The sequence below is a fragment of the Neodiprion virginianus genome, chromosome 4, assembly GCF_021901495.1.
Source record: "Neodiprion virginianus isolate iyNeoVirg1 chromosome 4, iyNeoVirg1.1, whole genome shotgun sequence".
NCBI classification, from domain to species: domain Eukaryota; kingdom Metazoa; phylum Arthropoda; class Insecta; order Hymenoptera; family Diprionidae; genus Neodiprion; species Neodiprion virginianus.
In genome coordinates, this window is record NC_060880.1 from 30,541,523 (window position 1) to 30,560,713 (window position 19,191).

Below are 19,191 nucleotides of genomic sequence, written 5' to 3' on the forward strand. Positions count from 1 at the left end.
AACCAAATATCATCAGTTATATTTCTCAATCAATATGCTTATTTTAACCAAATATCATCAGTTATATTTCTCAATCAATATGCTTATTTTATTAACATTAACAACACAGTTACATAAAGCAGCAGTTTATTTCGTTGTAGACAATTCAAAACGAAGTCGATTTACTCAAACAAACGTTAGCCGAAATAAATTACAATCTCATGGCTATATACACTTCATTATCCATATGAAAAATAACTTGACTCGTTGCATCAGTAGTAAAAAAAATTACATGTTAATAAAGTTAAATGGGCATACCTAGTTTCATTAACAATAGCAATTTTTATATGCAGGTAAGTGCAACCCCCCCCCCCCCCCCCTGTTTCCGATGCAACGATGTAATAACTTATAAAGTAATAATTAACTATAAAGTAAAACTATTGTGCTCAGTTTTGTTAAAATTCACACTCACATCAACACTAATACTGCTTGTAATGTGCTGCTACAATTCATTATGCTATCAACAGGTGTGAACTCAAACAATACTATGTAAAATTATAGTGATTTAAGATTAGTGATACTAAGTATCGAGCATGTTTCAAAAAGAAGCACTGGATACCAATTTGATTGAGGAGATAAATTCTCTGTGCACTGATCAGCCTTAAGGTTGTGCACTTATTATTTGCATCCATGGTCGTATGTTTTCATTTTTTTTAAATAACTATTCTAAGTGTTTAAAAATTCGTAAGTCAGGAAGAGTAAAACGGCACTAAACATGATTGGTCGGCGTGAATTTTCTTGCAAAATGTAAACTGCGTTACATAACTTAAAAAAAGATTAAGTATCTTTTGCTAATACTGAACACATAGACGATTTTTTAAGGATAATTCATTTCTAATTCCGTTACTCTGTTTGACTTCGTTGTAAAATTTGTATGCAAATTCGGGCATTGATAAAAACAAATGTTTCTGTCATATTACGCTCAGGATTAGAATCACTAACAAAGTCAGTCCCACTAGTAATATCATGCTACATTTAAACGTTCTATTATTAATAACCAGCACTCTTCTTTGAATGACACTATTGAATGTATGATACCACTAGATATTCTAGAATCATTTGAAGTTTTTGTTAAATGACAATAAAGAGCATAATCATTCATTGCTCTTATACGTGTCACACACCATGTACAGAAACCAAAATAATAAGATATTCTTGTGCATTTTATATAGATGACTTTTAGTTTAACGTTTTCAATGCTGAAAAAATTTATTTATGATTTCATTACAACTGATGATTAGAATGTGACTTGTGTTATTCTAAAATCACGTTTAATACAGTTTCATAACTTTGATGTATCCTTTATAATTTTTTATATGATTATCAGAATCCTCAATGCTACGAATCGAAAGATTCTTTGACGTTCGAAATGATTTAATAAAATTGTGTTCCAGAAATAAATTTTAAATATATCGGGGTAAGCGAATCATTACTATGGGTGACTAGCACGCACATCAAGTATTTAGTTTCGTTAAAAAAGTACTAAATTTACGCAATCTATTCTGAGCTATGTTTAGGTAAGGTGTCACACTTAAATGGCTATTTGAAGTTCGTTCAGAGCCTACAAGACTATATCACAGATTGAGAAAAACTCATGGTTTTATACAGATGACATTAAAATATTCAGTACCACTAGACACCTATAACAATCGAAAAATAAATTGTCAGATGAACATTATCTATGTTACATTTTAAAATAAATTCAGATTTTCAGATGTGCAAAATGCGTTGTAACATAAATTATCGTATTCATATTTGTACCATAAAAAAATTCATTCAAAGCAAGATTGATTTTTTCCGAAAAATTGATTTCTGACTAGCAGTTTAAATCATTTTCATTCCATTGTAATAGTCATCTGATTTTAGGGCCCGGCTAGGTAGGTGCTGAACGAATGTTACAACTTGTAGCATCGACGTTTCAAGACAATATCAAGATTATGCTATTTCGTTATTACTGGTCAAAAAGCAAGATTATTACCCATATTATATCACATGTTTCTCTCATTATTTTATGCTGTAGTAAGTGTTGCATGGTTCAGTATTGACCAGTTGATATAGTTTCAGAAATATTGTACAGAAAGTAACTAGATTATTCAATGATTTCCATGTTATAAAGTTTTCTTTGCATATGCCAAATCAGTAATTATTAATTCAAAATTCAAAACAACAAACTTATTTGATATCCTATCTATGATAAGTAACATAAAATTTTTTGTTCCCTTTCCCAAAAACATTTTCATTCGATAAAGACACAATTAGGATCCTGTCAATTACTAACGTGAGAAAAATAGAAACAATTTCAAACAGAAATTAAGTAAAACTTGTTGGAATATTCGATCCAAATGAGAACCCATGTTATTTGTTTTCATAATTTCCATTTCAAAAACTTTCATCTCCCTCGGTATCTATTCATACACATCTAAAAATGTCAAGGTATGACAAAAAAAAACTTTCACCAACAAAATACTTGTTTCCAAACAAGAGAAACATTTTCTATTAAATACGTTTTAGTTTTGGAACCAATCAACTTTTGCTACTGAACAAAAAATTCGGAATGCAATGTTAATACTTTGATTCTTAAAATAATGTATATGTGTATGTGTATGAATAATTCACATTAATTAGACCCAATACCACATATTCACTTCATGTAATTAATCTGGGATAAATTTTGTTCTATGATATTTTTGTTTTCCTCTTGTACCAATAAATAATGTAAACAGTTTCTATGAAGCATAATAAGTTATTATGTGAATTAAACGTTTAGATATAACTCAACTGCCTACTCCATTACATCTTATACTTATAAACTTGTCAATTTTTCAATATGAAATATATGTTGCGTTGCTAAAGATAGACGCAGGATCGATATTATTCTTGCAATTCAAGATTGACGAATATTTAATATAAAATCAATTTTTACTTTGAATCGTAACAAAATTTACAGCAGAAATATTTGAAGATTTGGTGTTCAGTTGCTAATTTTGTTAATATTTTTGTTGAGAGGATACATAGTGCGAAAAAATATCTGTGTCAGCCAATTTATAGTAAAAGTTTTGCTGTAGTAAAATTCTTTCGACGAGTTTCAAGTAGTTTTTAACCACATTGCTAATATAATATCATTCAAAGATCGATCCAAAGTCGAATAATCAGCAGTTTAAGTGGATGAAAACGTTAAGGAGAAAACTCAGGGGAAAATGATTGTAAATAGAGCTTACTTTGGTCATGCATTATTCATGTTAAGAGATCAATTCACATACTCAATTGTAGCAAAAAAAAAAACAAGAGATCAAAGCAAATTGTATGGACATGGTGTAATTAATCAACGATATTAACTTTTTTCAAATTCCAATCATTTCTTGTTTCGTGACACTATTTAACTATTACAAATTTTCTTCCAAACCACAAAATTGATTTATTCAGCGAGGTCCCTGCAATTCCAGGATAAATTTTTTTTTTTGGATATTTTCTTGCAACTCTTGAGCACTTTTTTCCCGTCAGATTCATTTGGGTAGATGATAACAACGAATTGAACAAATTACCCGTCGGTTTTGCATTTTTTCATATCATAGACCAATCATCATCAGTGTTACATAATTTGGAAGAAATATGTGAACGCATTTGAAAATGGTACTCTATTGCTGGTTACGTGAGAATTTGCGCGAGAAGCTGCCGTACTCTAGACCTTGAAACAGGTGTAAAGCATGATTGAAAATAATTTCATTCAACTTCCTGAATTTTCAGCCTTGGTTCAATTGAAATTAGTATCTATTCGTAGCCTAAGGCCTTTATAGAGAATTATTCGCTTCACCATTGGCTTCTATCTTATACTTTCTTTGAGGTTGACTGTATATAGTCTGCAGTGGTACATGCAGGAGCTCCACAATTTTGATGAAGTTAGGCTCTGTAACATACAAACTCATTTTTAAGACTAAACACAGATGTTTTACTTTGTGATAGATACAGAGTATCTCAAAGCATATTTTATCTATCACCAGTTACTTTAATCGGAACCCTGCCTAAAAATTCCTTCTTAAAATATCAAACTCACCATTTTCTGCGGTGATGTAACCATGTCTGATCAAGAAATCTAGCACGACTGGTACAGACGTTGTTTTAAATTCTGGTGAAAGTACTCTCTCCAAGCATTCCTTGACGGGCAGAAGTTCAAAGGTCTCTACTTCTCCATCGCCGTTACATGGTACAAAATCTGGTGGCAATTCAAGGTCGTAAACAAATTCAGTGTTAGGGAAGAGACCTCTCTCGCTTTCGAAGAAGAATGATACGCATCCCGCACTCTTCAATTTTCCAAGATGCTTAGTAGGAATACTGGCTTCCTCTCCAGCTTCTTTGATTCCAGTTTCATGAATACCATAACCAACGCTTAATCCACCACCCACCATGTTGTCCCAGTAACCTGGCCATGTCTGTTTTGTCGGGCTCCGCTTTTGTAGCCAGATCGATAGTCCTTTTTCACGGTCCATAACATATCCAGTTATATCCACACCATAATTCCGAATTCCAAATAAGCCTGTTTAGCAGTGTGCAAAATAGAAATCAATTACACTCTGCATTGTGGAAATAATGAATACCAAAGTTGGGAATGTACAGATATAAGGTGCCAGTAGGATATTCGCTTGTATGGAATAAGTTCCCTTTTGTAAATACATTAGAAATGACCTACAGGTGGCTGAACGATCCATCTTGAGTAATGGCTGGGTGTTGAAGTGGGCGCGTACTTCATAGCATTCTTCGCGCCAACCTCTGAGCGTGACGAATTTACCACCGTCACGCCATTCTTTGAGAACTTCCTCCATTTTTGCACTTCTTTCGGCATAATCCCTGAATGCTGGATTCAGTTGCACATATTCTGGCTGTACTTGAAATACCTTAAACATAAACAAAATTCTTGTCAGCATTTTCGTAAAAAGAAATAAACGCCCAAAATATCTACACGCAACAACACATATCACGCCCAAATTTTTGTTTTGATAATATAAAAATAGCTGTGCATCACAATGTAACTTGGAACTGGTTACTGAACTTGAATTGAAAAATTGCATATATTGTATGGCAATCTCATGGATGTCTCAGTTTAGAATATAAATTCCAAGATATTGATGAAAATGATTTGAATGAAGCGCTTATTTACACAGAAAAAACTAATTGTTTAAATATATGTCGAAAGATAATAAAAAAATAACAATTGACTCCGCAGAATTAAAAAACGGTCTGTGGTATTTATATTGTCTGTTCGGTTGTCTTTCATTGTATACAATAAAGTTTTAATCACTGTACAAATTGAGGTCATTATAATATCTGGAATGTGAATTTTTATCTGCGAAGAACAGAAGTGATTCATTATTCAGTTGCGCCTGTGTGGGTGTTTCCGAGTAGCAGCTCAGTTTCAATTTCTTTGTTAACAATTCGATTAACAGCGATATTATGTATTTTATTCATTAATCCGTATAGCTAATAATTAGACTATCGCGAGAAAAGTATTTAAAAATTAATTTGAATAAAATAAAGTCAGATTGGATATTCTAGAGAAAAAAATTATTTAAATAGATAATATATTTATATATATATATATATATAGTATATTAAAAATGAGGTAACCGCGCTTACGTAGGACATTTTACGGTGCATAAATCATTTCTCAGAAACTTGTAACAGTCCTCCTAATTTACACTCTAACATACGTTGGTTGGTACAATTTCTTTTTCACGAGTGATTTAGCTTGTGAATATTTGATGAGAACCGGTAGATTTTCTTATCAATTTAAATTTTAATCAAAGCAGAACTTTCATTATATAAAAGATAATGTTCTAATATTTCCCTGAAAGGATTTGTCTTGTTTTATGATTAGATAAAATCTAGTTTCTGAGCCAATTTTTGCAACCCAAGATTGGACTCTGACAGTTTCTGTAACAGATGCCGTCATCAAATCGCATGATTGAAAATTAATTACATGTAACGGTGAGAATTAGAATTGATACCTTTTCTTGGGGGTGCATGCGTATTATTAATGTATACACCTATGTATATATACAAGTGCCACGTATATCCAGGCTGGCATCTAATTAAATGGTACTCCTCTACTTAATGATTGGTTCACGCTAAAATTATAGGCGCACCAGAAACACGTTTTGAAAATGGAAATTCGTGGAAACATGTGTTGAAGAATAAGATTATTTCGGAGTAAATAATATGAATAAAATGATAACTCCGGATTTGTTCGAAAAATTAGTTTTGTGTTGATCACCCACTGATGTTTTCGTAAAAAGATTATATTTTGATTATTCAATGTGTGAAAATATTAGGTATATATCTGATAATTAAATAAAACGTAACGTGTTGATTTCGATGTTGAATTACCTGTGGGAAACTGAGCAGTTCTTTCATCACGTTGGGCCGAACAAGACCAACTTGTTGGCCATCGACAACAAATGCCCTGCAATCGCTTGCATGAAGCCCTGAAATGAATAATCGCCCAGCAAATGAAGATGATACTTTATTGTATTCGTTTTTCTTTCCATAATCGTCAAATTGCGTCATGTCAGAATTACATATCACCTTACTTATTACAACTATCAAAATCGTTTGCATGGACCAGTGATGATTAATCATCGCAGTGAGAATGAAGTTGATAAGTTAAAATTATCAAGGAGTGTAGTTTAATAGTAGTAGTTGATACGAGTAATTTTAATTTTTAATATTGTTTTTTTTTTTTTTTGTTTGGATTCTGAGAATAATTTTGACCTTTTTCCTTTTTTTTCTAGTCAAAGTGTATATGAGAGGAACTATATAAATATTTACTTAAATCTCTGGACTTATATAGAAGATTGAACGTTATATTCTACAAGTGTTAGTCTTTTAGTAAACTGATATTATATTTTGACATGTTGAAAATTGGGAACAATGTTGTAGATTCTGTACTCAAACTTGTGCTGTTTGACGAATTTATATAAAAAAAAGGACCGCTGAAGACGTCGTAAACGACTCTGGTTTTCTGGAAATATTTGATCCATATGCTAGATAGTTTCAGCGTTTTTGGGTGCTGGGTTTTGGGTTTTGGGATAGGTTCAGGATTTTGTGTTGATTTCCCATTTTTTTGACGTTTTCTTCCATCTGAATAATCTTGACACAATAATAAAAACTCATGGTATCGAAAATATTATCATTTATACGTTCGTATAACAATAGGAGTTGGAAGCACATTATAAAATAATAAAAATAATGAAGGCAATACCAATACTAATATTAATAATTCCATAAATGGAACGAATATTGCAGGTACATATTTCGATATTGACACAAGTTATCTAATCTTATTTAATTGAATACAATTGTGAATATGATAGATTTACAGCACATGGATGGTTTTTGATAGTGAATTAGCGTTATCAGTAGATGCTTCACGTTAATGGTCCTTATAGAATTATCGCAAAAGAATGCCTTATTTGAAAGATAAGTTAGTCGGATATGCGTTTTTTTCACGTCCTTAATACACAAGAAGAGCCCGTTCTATTCAAAAATTAGAGTATGCGAAAACTATTTTAGACATCAAGTTCCTTTTTATGCTAGACGTAAATATGTTACATAGAAATATAAAACCGGAATTATTGCAGCTTTGCCAGTTCTCAAGCCAGGGATGTTGAAATTCACTGCGGCTTGGCAGACATTAGCAGCGATTTTTTCCAGATTCCAAAGCAAACCGGAAGGTCTGAGACACGATGAAAACATTACACAGTGATCTAACTATTGCATAAATTACTTTGGTAAAATGTAATTAATCGATTCTTCGAATAACTGTCTCACGAATTTTTTTTCAAGACTTTTATATTCAGGACTCGGCATAAAAAATGCAATTCGATAAAACAATTTTAAAAGATTTCAATGGAGCTGTTATGCATTAAATAATAGAAAAAGAATGGATGTAACATGCTTCTTTTGCGCTTATTAAAATGTAAGCACCAGCAATTCAAAAAAGATAATCCATCTTCGTGATTTTTTTTTCTTCATCATAACCGATTTTCGAGTTTTCTCAAACACTGAACAGGTGAGTAATGAAATTAAAAAAAAATTAATAATGCGAGATCCGTGACGCGTAAACGTAAATTTACGTGTTGCATAAAAGATGTGACTAACGGTATTTTATTTGTAAATAAAGCAATTTTGTACCTGCACTTCTATGGAAATTTAAAGGGAACTGCTGTTTGACTTGTCGGTAGATATGTATGACATGTAGAAAGATTAATAGATTTGGATATAGATTATGATTGTTATTTTTGTACTCATGGCCAAATGTTCAGACATTTGAGTACCATGCGTGTACGTATTTACGGCTGCTTAGCGGAGTAACTACTACCGCTTTCGCAATGCTTATGAATGTTTGTGTTCAATTTGAATAATATGTTACATGTTTAATCCAATTGTTATCCGTTATACATTGAATCAGTGGAGGTAAGAGAATGGGTACAATATTGTTAATGACATTTCGAGGGTAGCTCGGACGGATAAGAATGACATGAGTGACGAAATAGCAGCGAATACTTTCTAAAACAGTGCGTTGCCCAATGAAAATGTAATAAAGTTGTAAATATGTACATGTCATGTATAATATATATATATATACACACACATATATATATATATTTTTTAATTTTTTCTGTAAGAGGCGACAGCGGTGCCGCACACAATACACGAAATCAATATCGCCTAGCAGACAGAACGATAAAGGAGGGTGGATTTCTGACAAATGTCGTAGAGGAAGGGTGTCGAATGATTGAATGCGGAACATGCGAATCAGAATCAATAAATAACGATACCTGACAGGTAGAAGCAGTTGAATTTCTTCGCCAATTTCAATAAACGTGACATCGGTTCTGTATCCATTAACGCCATGATGTTTCGTCGTCCGTCAACCAACTGCAAAAAATTCACACTACCTACCTAGTTCTTGGTATCGACCTTAGATGGAACTAGCATACCGGCACTTAAATTAGGCCAGATATACATATTTCTTTTGAAACGTGCGTGCAATCGTATAAAATAATATTTTCGGCTTCGGCTGGCATTATTATAATTATAATTTATCAAAGGGAATATTAAATTCGAATATTTCCTTATTCTTTGTGGGTACAAAATTATGTTTGTGTACCAAACTTTTTTCATTGATTATCGATTTTCAGTTACTTGTTGCTTCGGTTAATACGGATTCATATTTTGAATTGTCACACAATATATATCGCAAATGAAAATAATCAAGATGACATTGCAGGGATGATGAGAGACAACCGAACAATGAAGAATGTAGTTATTTATTTTTAAAAAATCGTATCAATCGTAGTGGCAGACTATTTTTTATTTTATCGACAACACAATTCCTTCTTCCTCTCCTTCAATTCGTTACTGTAAACATAAAAAAAATTCAATTTAAATTAATAAGAATCTAAGTCTTACAGCTGATTACCAAATTTTACAACCCATACAGTTTTTTTATTAGATTAATCATCACCACCAAGTGTAATGTTTAAATTTCAATGGTTGAGAGACTAGTTTCTGATAATTTATCGCAAGAAATATTCTAGTTATATTAATAAAGTAGCCAAATATATTTTACGAAGAGCGAGTTTTTAACATTCTGTTGTTTTATTCACCGATGTATTTTTTAAATTCTTTTTGATATACTATACAACGTATCGCAGAGGATTTATAAAATGGAGATCATTGTAAACTTCAGAATCGTCAGATCCAGTCTGTGCCTGGTTCTTCATGTGTTCTTTTCGGATACCACCAAATACTATCAATTCTCCTCTTCCGAGAACCATGGAATATAATATTCTTTCATCTGGTCCAGCCTGGCCATTTTGTTTCAACGGTATCCAGGAGGCGATGCATTCTTCACTTAGGATCTTCGAAATATCCAACACATATATGGCCAGTGTATTCTCGGGTTTTTTCACCATTTTTGACTGTGTTTTTCTGTTCTGAATCCTCTGTTCCATTCGGCGAAGTGACTCCAGTTGCCGCTGCCTATTCGCGTTGTGTCGAGATCGAGGTAATTCTTCGCGAAACGCAGCCATGCCTAGAGTATTTTCTTCATGGGCAGGCAAGGATTTTTGATGCTTGGAACCAAGTGACGGAGAATGTGGAATGGGCATAGATGATCTTGGAAAAGAGCCACGACGGCCGTTGACATTCTCATCTCTGTCTACCTGCACTAGATTTCTTCGCCTGAAATCATGCATGATTAATAGATATGATGATTCGAAAGACTTTTTCAGCAATTCGCGTTCGAATTATTACTCCAGTTCATCAGACCTTTCAAATAGTGGTATCGGCTCCTGCCCTTGGGACGATGTTGACCTTTGGCAAGCATTTTTACCCATGGAGATGCTCATATCATTTGGTTGACTCATTTGCTTATTCTTACCCAGGACAATAACATAATCGCCAACCTGTCGATGATAGATAATTCACACATTCACATTTCAATAATAAATTTTATAAGAATTCCAGGTTTGCTACAAAAAAAAAAATAGTTAGTAATTCCTCGAAATTAAATTTGATTATGCGTAATCAATAACAATGGGTGATAAAAATTCGAAGTAATAATTAATTTTTCAATACTACATACTATTTTCTAAGGTCAGTATGTCGTTGTTACATTCTGCATTGAGAATATCAATATTTTTTGATTTGAAATACAAAACACAAAAACTCAAGGTTCTATTTAATCCTACGATAAACAATACTACTGCATTTTTACTGCACCTTGCAAGCTTGATGACACCAAATTCGTATGGGAGCACATGTGGAATGAAGCATGTTCACCTTTCTCCAAACCCAATTTGAATTTCCCATTGTTAGTAGCCATGCATCATTCATAGCTACATTAGGTCCAGTACATCCACCTAAATTCTCAAAATAATACGTAAGATGAGGTTGGAAATGGTATAAGTTATTTGAAAAGTTAGACATTTCATTGATCACAGAGCTATGTGCTGTCTGTGACCCTCCTTTATGACGGCGCTCCAATCACAAATAAGTGACGTGCAAGAAGCCTGTTGCTGAGCAGTGAACTCGTAATTTCTATTTGTAAAATTAGATAGTACTTAATATCTGTTACCTAGTATGAGCAAGTGTGTGCTGTCCAATTCAATTTGGGATTGACCATATCGCGGCGGTGGCTTTAAGGTAGACGTGGTTTGTTCATGCCAGCTATAAGTATCTAGATTCAAGCACCAAACTTCATTGGAACTACCTCAAAATAATAGAAACAGTTTAATATTAAGGAGATGAGTAGCGGCACACTGCAATATCAAGTAAATTCATATGGTATAATACATTATGTATTCAAAGGTATTTCAAAAAAATTTGGAAATTACAACCACAAAATGATTTTTGTGCAGCAACTGATGTTTGAATGTACCTGTCTCCCTCGCAAACTCCTCCAAAAATCACCATGAGATTTCCATGAATGGATGCCGAGTGAGCAGACCTAGGCGGCGGACTTTCTAAAGCATTGATAGCAGTCCATCTGTTCAACTCAATTGAGTACACATGTAGTTCATTGAACAATTTCCATTGCTAAAAATGTAATAAAGTCAAAGTAATTTATAATTAAACTTCATTCCTAGTAAATTTGGAAATATTTTTTAGTTTGAAAATGCCTCATAGACTAACTCAATATTCAAATTATTATCAGAATTCCAGGACTGCTGAATTGAAGATAGTTAAGCATCCCATGTAATATTCTCAAACATGCTGAATCGTTAAATTAAGTATAAGTATGTATTACATTTTGAATACATAAGAATAACGTGACATTTTCTTGTAAAAGGGCAAAATTTGCAATAGCATGTTTACAAATAGTGTCAATATTGAAAACATACCTGATGAAGTGGATACGGTGACGGATGAGACCAGCCTCCAAACAAAATTAGGTTCTTTTTGTAATACAGCATCGTTGTGCATGCCTTAGGCGATGGATAGCTACCCATAGTGATAGGCCTAACCCATTTTCGTGTGTCCAAATCTAATCGCCATAGATCATTGAAAGTGGTACACGTAGCTGTACAACCACCGAACACATACATAGAATTTTCATAAGTACATGCCGAATGGGAATGACGTTTTCCGATTGTCGGTACCCACTCGGCTTCAGGCCATGTTTTCCAAAAAAGTGAGCCCAGGCCAACTGCTTTGTGGAAATGTGCCTCACTGTGTTCTATTACATCTAAAAAATTCTTGTTGTTAACGTGGAGTTAATAAAATGATCAGAAATGAAATTCACGATTCCAATGAATTGTTAGGAAATATAAATTAATAAACGTACTGCGAGTAGCGCGATACCATCGTTTAGAAACCAAAGTGCACTCTTGAAGATTTTTATAGGGGGGTATCAAGCTCAATATATATTCGAGGATCTCGTCAGGTAGGTCGTCTATTTTACAGAGCATGTCTAAGGCTTGTAATTCATTTGCTTATGCTACGATTACGAACGTATACTAGTTAAAAATTGTACAATTTACGAATATTTGATTACGCGGTCTGCACATAACCTTCCAACTTTGTAACCAACAGAATCCATTGTTCTTGTCTAAAAATTATGATTATGTTTTCACAAAATTAATATAAGTGTGCAATTATTGACAACTTTGATCCTAGTCTTCGAGTCATTACACATATTACCGCGCAAAATACGTTTTACGACATTTGAGTTCACATTTTTTTTTTGCATTTGGATAGTTCTCCCTCAGTGGCTAGTACTAGGGTGCGTTCCAAAATATACTTGCAGGACTGCCTAACGTGACGTCACGCAGTCAACTGCAAACCAGAGGCTGGAACCGCGAACCGCGTACTGTTTTTTCTTCCAGTTTCAAGTACCCCCTCTATCGAAGGCGCGGCCATCTCTCAACTGCCCACGTCCGTTGATGATATAATAGGTATGTTAGTATAGTCATACCTATACATGATCAGTGTTCACGTCCCAAACTATTCAGTGTTCCCAAACCTTCCACACCGCGGTAGTCGCAATCACATCATCACGAATTTCAGACGTCACTGACTGGCGGTAGGTCGAGGGCGGTAGTAAGGGGTGCTTTCCATTTAATGACTCAAATCGACTTGTGTCACTATTTCTGGTGTAACCGGCCAATCTGGGAAAAGGAATACACCAGAAATAGCGACACAAGTCGACTTGAGTTAGTAAATGGAAAGCACCCAAGCTGTCGCACGATTTCGGAACACGGTTGTCAGTATCTGCAGTACTGAAAATATATTTCGGAACGCATCCCTAGTTGAATTACTAGGAATATCAGCACTAGGCAGAGAGGAGGCTTCAAGCTCTACATTTTACGTGTTTTACGTGTTTCCGATTAACTTGCTTCCTGCAACGTGAAATATGTTTCTGGAACTAATTTTCGACGTATCCAACGGTAAATGCATGTCGTTAACCAACTAATACTCTGCCTTGAAATATTTTTTATTATCCAAAGAAGACTAAGGAACAGCAACTCGATAGGAATTTCCCTTGCATGATACCCTCTAGAGAAGTTCACATGAACTACGATTTTTACACTTGAAAGCGTGGATCATCTTAAATGTTCTGTCACCTATGTTTGTATGACGTATCTGAAATCCATTTGCGCCGAAAAATTCAATCGCGTGTGCAACAATGATTGAGGATTCCAACGATTTCGAAGATTCTTCAAGCGAAAATAATGACGACGAAAACAACGTTCGGGTGCCGACTGATGTGAGTATAAAAACTTTTCAACTTTCTGATGGACTCCCACCATGTAATCGGCGTGGTGTAAGTATTTCCAATTCTAGAAGTACGAAAGATACTAATCGTACCAACGTGCCGACGAAGCATGGTATCGGTATCGCAAAGCCGGAAATAATCTATGCTATATTATTTTAAATAAACTGTGTACATCTGTACAACCTATTCCTCGCTCGATTTATGAATATATTCGATCATTTTTGTGTCTAGAACATAGTGGTGAATTTGCCATGCTGTATAATCATAATATAACCTCACTTAACCTAACCTAACCTGATATACCATCGCATGACTTGATGGTTGTTTATTCTCACACTTCATCGAAGTCACATTTCGTTGAATTCGAACATTTAAAGTCAACTTATGTTGTTGGATAAAAGTTTCCTGCTGGTATTTTTTACAACTACGAGACCGTCATTATTGATGTTCAATATTATCCATTTAACTTGAGAAGGTCCTACGAGACTAATTTAAGTTTTCATTTTTTATTTTTAGGCTGACATTAAGCGAAAATTGAATGAGTTCAAAATAATATTGCCATGGGTTGAAAGGTTGGACATAGTGAATGCACCTGCGCCTTTAGCGCCAGAATTGGCCCTACAAATGCAAGAGCAAGAAGTCCGCCGAGCAAAGCAGCTGCAAGGGAACAAAAAACTACCACAATTCTCACCTTTGGAAGATCCGATCTTGAATGATTTCAAAAGAGAGATGATGTTTCACCGACAAGCTCAGGGTGCGGTCATGGAGGGTATTGCTAAATTAAAAAAACTTGGTCTAGTGACGAAGAGGCCGGATGACTATTTTGCAGAGATGGCCAAGTCTGATCAACACATGCAAAAAGTTAGGGAAAATCTCATGAAAAAACAGGTAGAAGCACAAAGATCGGAAAGAGTTAGACAATTAAGGCAACAGCGAAAGGTTGGTAAGCAAATGCAAATTGAAGCGAAATTGAAAAAGCACGCTGAGAAAAAGAAAATGCTTGATGAGGTTAAGAAATATCGCAAAGGTGTAAGAAATGATTTGGATTTCTTGGATGACAAGAAAAAGCCTGGCAATAAAAAAGCTGGAGGCCAACATATGGATAAAAAGGCCCAAGCGAAATTGAAAATGAAGAATTCGAAGTATGGTTTTGGCGGCAAAAAACGTGGCAGTAAACAGAATTCCAAATCTAGTGCTGCGGATGTATCGGAGTGGAGAAAACCTGGTAAACCAAAAAAGGGAAAGGGTGCTGGGAGCGGTAAACAGAGGCCCGGGAAAAATCGTCGTGTCCAGATGAAGTCGAAAAAAAAATGAAACAGCTAGCTTTTCAGTAACTGGTAAATAACGTATCGAGTGCAACATCACGTTGTAAATCACCTATATTTTGTATATATAACTAAAATATATAAATAAAATAATTTTGTAAGAAACCATAGGATCTCTCTTTTCGTTCTAATATTTTTTTTAATTATAACCTTCATTATTATGCTATATCTTATATTGCGCGATTTATGTCACAATAAAGTACCGAACATAGAGTGATTTATTGCAGTGCTATAATGTTGAAAAACTGAAAATGCAACTAGCTATTAATATTTTTAAATATTTTCTTGAAATTTTTCGTATCCGACGATATGAAAAGGATTTACGAACATTCGTAGAGCCATTGAAGATACATTCTGAAATGTCGGATCGGTTATCACGGCATGTTTCAATTCTGTTTTATATTCTCTCGAATTCGTAGTACCAATTTTCCTATCAATCTTTTTCTGTTATAACGCGTGTTTCTATTTCATTGAATTTATGATTTAAAATTGGATAAAAAACAATTCTCATTACGGAAAATAATTGGTTTGTCCACTTTCTCTGCATTTTCTATTTGAATTAACAAATCAGCAACATCCTTTTATATTTCAACATTTTGAATGTCATCGTGAACTATCATCGAATTCTATAAATTTACCAGAAAAGTGCACATAAAAAATTGATGAGACGAACTATATACGTACTTAATCACGCGAATCTGAGTTTACAGGTACATTTTTGTACATTGGTGTATACCGGGCCTAAACGTGGAAACAAGCCACTCGGCTTCTACAGATAGGCAATCGGGCGTTAATATTACGCTTGTGAGATGGCAAATTGTAACTCTGGTTGCCACGATTGTGCTCGTTGTACAGTTTTGTATTGACGAGTGATCAGTCAATCAGCGTGTACTTGGTCTGGAATTCGAAAAACCAACTAAAATCTCGATATCACGCTGGCGCCCATATTTTATAGACGTACAAAATCAGGGCAAGCGAAATTCACTCCCTTGTAAAATTTGGAATAGTAGGTACCTAGTCGATCGGCTCATTTAAAATTCTTTCAAACCCAAGAACTCACGTAAATCTGGATGTGTATAATGGACAGGGGTCGAAGGTCTTCCCATTTCTACGTGCAGGTGTGGTCATCGTATCGTGAGACGGTGAACTTGAGGACCGGAGGGTACGACGTGCGCTTTCGCGTTTGCTATTACGCAGTAGTCCCGAGAAGCTTGCGGGAAGGGTCACTTCATTTCTGCCGTATGCCCTGAGGATATTGTATTTGAATCTCGCTACAGCCCGTTGGGGTTTACTCATCCCCGACGAGGTCCGGCTTCCACAGCTTGCATCGACGAGCTATGTACGTCCACCATCGTGATCCCCCACGTCCACCTCGAACGCCCTGGGAATCCGCCGGGCGATCACAGCTGCTGCATATTTTCCAGCTTTTTCGTGATCGGTCTTATTTTTGCCCAGGGGAACGTAGCTCGTGCGTTTCCACTTTAGATACGTATATAAATATGCTTGCGCATGGAATACAGAATAGTAGAATACGTGTCGAATAATAGTTGGGGTGAAGTCTGGTAATGGGTGGCGCTTTATTATTCATCAAGGGTGTAAGGTGCAGGTCTGCATTCTTCGTCCTGCGACACCTTAGTTTTATTTCTTCACCCTTTTAGCGTCATTGGATGACTTACATCGTTAATTATGTCGACAACGACGAATACGTAATTTACGTTGCAGTTACTTTCGATATACATTTCTTTCGGAAAATCGAAATAAAACAAAAACAATAGAAATAGAAGGATTATTTTTCACTAGTCCCCAATGTTTTTATTTCAACTAATTGAGAAATCGTATTGCGAGCAGATAATTAATATATTCTGATTACCAGAAAATAATTTTATAAACATGTTCAATAAGGGTCTCACAAGTTCGGTGAAATCGACAAATCGATTCTACAAGTTAAATCTTTCATTTGTTAAATATTTTCATCTTTTGTATATCCGGAGGTACAATGACCTCGACATTTGAATCAGGTAACGGTAATAAGATAATGTAAAATATGACGCGATATTTCTTTCAAGAATAATTGCGTAATGTTTGCTTGCCCCTCTTGGTCAACCCTGCTTGAAACGCAAGGTCCCCTTTACACGTCCGGTATTTCCATAACTAAGTACACACGATTATATTTAATATGGATGCCTAAGTCGGGGTGGCTAAGCGTACTAAGCTAAATACGGCTAGAGCGTAACTTGACGTTTATAAACTGAACGTATCTAGAATTATGGATCATAAGCTGAACGTGCAGGATTAACTTGCGAGCCTCAGGAGACCTGGCTAAGTTTGTATCCGAGGATTTCATGCGTCAATTATTCTACAGCGAGCTTAAATTTTTAGTAAGTGGACCTCTTCCGCCACATGTTAATTAAACTTCTAACGTGACATGCAGTGACACTCCGCATACTGCATTAGTGTCGGATGAGTGACAAAATGACGTGGCATTTTTGCGGGATGCCGTACAATATTGAGTACATGTGTTAAAGGATTTAAAAGATATTTTTTGGCTCCAATATGACGAGGCGTTATCTCATATTTGCTTTTGCATCGCTCTGAACGCACCGATTTAGGCTAGAGTTAAAATGTCACTGTGCAATTCTCCGTTCGGCAAGTCATAAATATGACAAATACTCTTCGTAATTGGTCGACGCGACGCATTAGCGGATAGTACCTGACGTATGCGGATTAACAAATCACGCTGAAAAGGGATTCTCTTTTAAAAAATCATGTCGACTAAATAACAATGAAGTTGAATGACACAGCGAGCAGGCGGGCAGCGAGTTTTGGATTTTTCTCCCATTCCTACACATTAATACATACAGTTATTTTATCCGTTTAGCCAGTTTTATTTTCTGAATTGTTGAATAGCACCATTTATTGACGCCTCAGGATGTACCATTATACACACATGCAATTAATATCACACTTCATCTCGGTGTGCATGAATTCTGAACAGCCGAATCTGAATTTTTCCAATCACACATCCCCTTCGTTTTTGATTATTGTACAACTTTATTCCGGTTGTGTCGTACGGGCCCATTTATTTCATGCAGTGTCCTAGGGAATGCTCCATTATCTCGAATTGCGATTTAAAAAAATTCAGACTTTGCAGACGTTGGTGAAAAATGCGTGTTCAAAAAATTCTCACCAGCGTAGAGAAATGTAACTATGGTCAAATCTCTGAGGAAGTCTCGCTCGAGCTCACACCTTCAATCCGGCTCCAAAGGCATGTGCGTATTCGGCAGATCCCAGGATACTGCGGAATAATAACATACTTGGCGTTGCGCGGGACGTAAACAAATGCGCTGCTGTATAAATAACATAATTCAACTCGACAAAGGGCAGAGCTAACGAAGTACCAGTATGCCGACCGGAGCGAGTTTTAACGCGTGAAAGGTGTGAGAAAAGCGCAGCGACGCTCCCTTTCTCTTTCGCAAGTACATTGGGGTTTTGGTCTTGTAGAGAAAAGAGGTATATCGAAATTAAGGGCCGAATTGACACGATGTTCTTGGTATCATTGCGCCAGAGAAACTGACTTTTAAATTTTGTCGAATTTTAAGATACGTGTATTAGAGTTTCATTACCTGACTTGCGGCGTGTGCACGAATGCTTGAAACTAAAAACAGGCGTATAAGAATGGGCGGAGAAGCATTTCCTCGGCAGGGTAGCGGACTTTTTATATATCTATATGTGTAAGGACGTTTGCAGAAGTAGGGTTTGCGGGTGAGATAACGGGTTGAAATTTCCTTTTAGAGTAAAATTTCATTTTCTTTCCCGTGTTTCGGGGTTGAAGAGTAGAAATTGACAGAGAAAATTAGGTCAGATGACAAATGCAGTCTGCACGTTGTAAAGTAAAAATGTTGAGTGTAGACGGATACGATATTGTTTCTGGTAGGGTGGAATTCCAATGAGGTACAAAGAATAGCCGATATTTCGTGACTGACAGGCTGGCAAACACAGTAGAAATTGGTGCGCTACCCGTATCCGGTATCAACCGCGATACCGGTATGATCT

General features: G+C 35.4%; 3 protein-coding genes across 3 annotated transcripts; 1 reads left to right on the plus strand and 2 right to left on the minus strand.

The window, feature by feature from the left end:
- Window positions 1-328: 328 nt before the first annotated feature.
- Window positions 329-9,006, minus strand: LOC124303411 (uncharacterized protein YJR142W). Its single transcript, XM_046760564.1, has 5 exons — window positions 8,871-9,006; window positions 6,418-6,515; window positions 4,724-4,928; window positions 4,091-4,570; window positions 329-3,943 (listed from the first exon to the last, which is right to left on the minus strand). The coding sequence occupies exons 1-5, from the start codon at window positions 8,944-8,946 to the stop codon at window positions 3,828-3,830; spliced, it is 975 nt and encodes a 324-aa protein (XP_046616520.1). The 5' UTR covers window positions 8,947-9,006; the 3' UTR covers window positions 329-3,827.
- A 404-nt stretch (window positions 9,007-9,410) lies between these two features.
- On the minus strand, window positions 9,411-12,974 carry LOC124303407 (F-box only protein 42). The gene is made up of 7 exons (XM_046760558.1): window positions 12,383-12,974; window positions 11,940-12,283; window positions 11,477-11,634; window positions 11,174-11,304; window positions 10,819-10,958; window positions 10,366-10,502; window positions 9,411-10,278 (listed from the first exon to the last, which is right to left on the minus strand). The coding sequence occupies exons 1-7, from the start codon at window positions 12,504-12,506 to the stop codon at window positions 9,732-9,734; spliced, it is 1,581 nt and encodes a 526-aa protein (XP_046616514.1). The 5' UTR covers window positions 12,507-12,974; the 3' UTR covers window positions 9,411-9,731.
- Window positions 12,975-13,616: 642 nt separating this feature from the next.
- Window positions 13,617-15,248, plus strand: LOC124303412 (probable rRNA-processing protein EBP2 homolog). The gene is made up of 2 exons (XM_046760565.1): window positions 13,617-13,804; window positions 14,330-15,248. The coding sequence occupies exons 1-2, from the start codon at window positions 13,724-13,726 to the stop codon at window positions 15,125-15,127; spliced, it is 879 nt and encodes a 292-aa protein (XP_046616521.1). The 5' UTR covers window positions 13,617-13,723; the 3' UTR covers window positions 15,128-15,248.
- The last annotated feature ends 3,943 nt before the right edge of the window (window positions 15,249-19,191 follow it).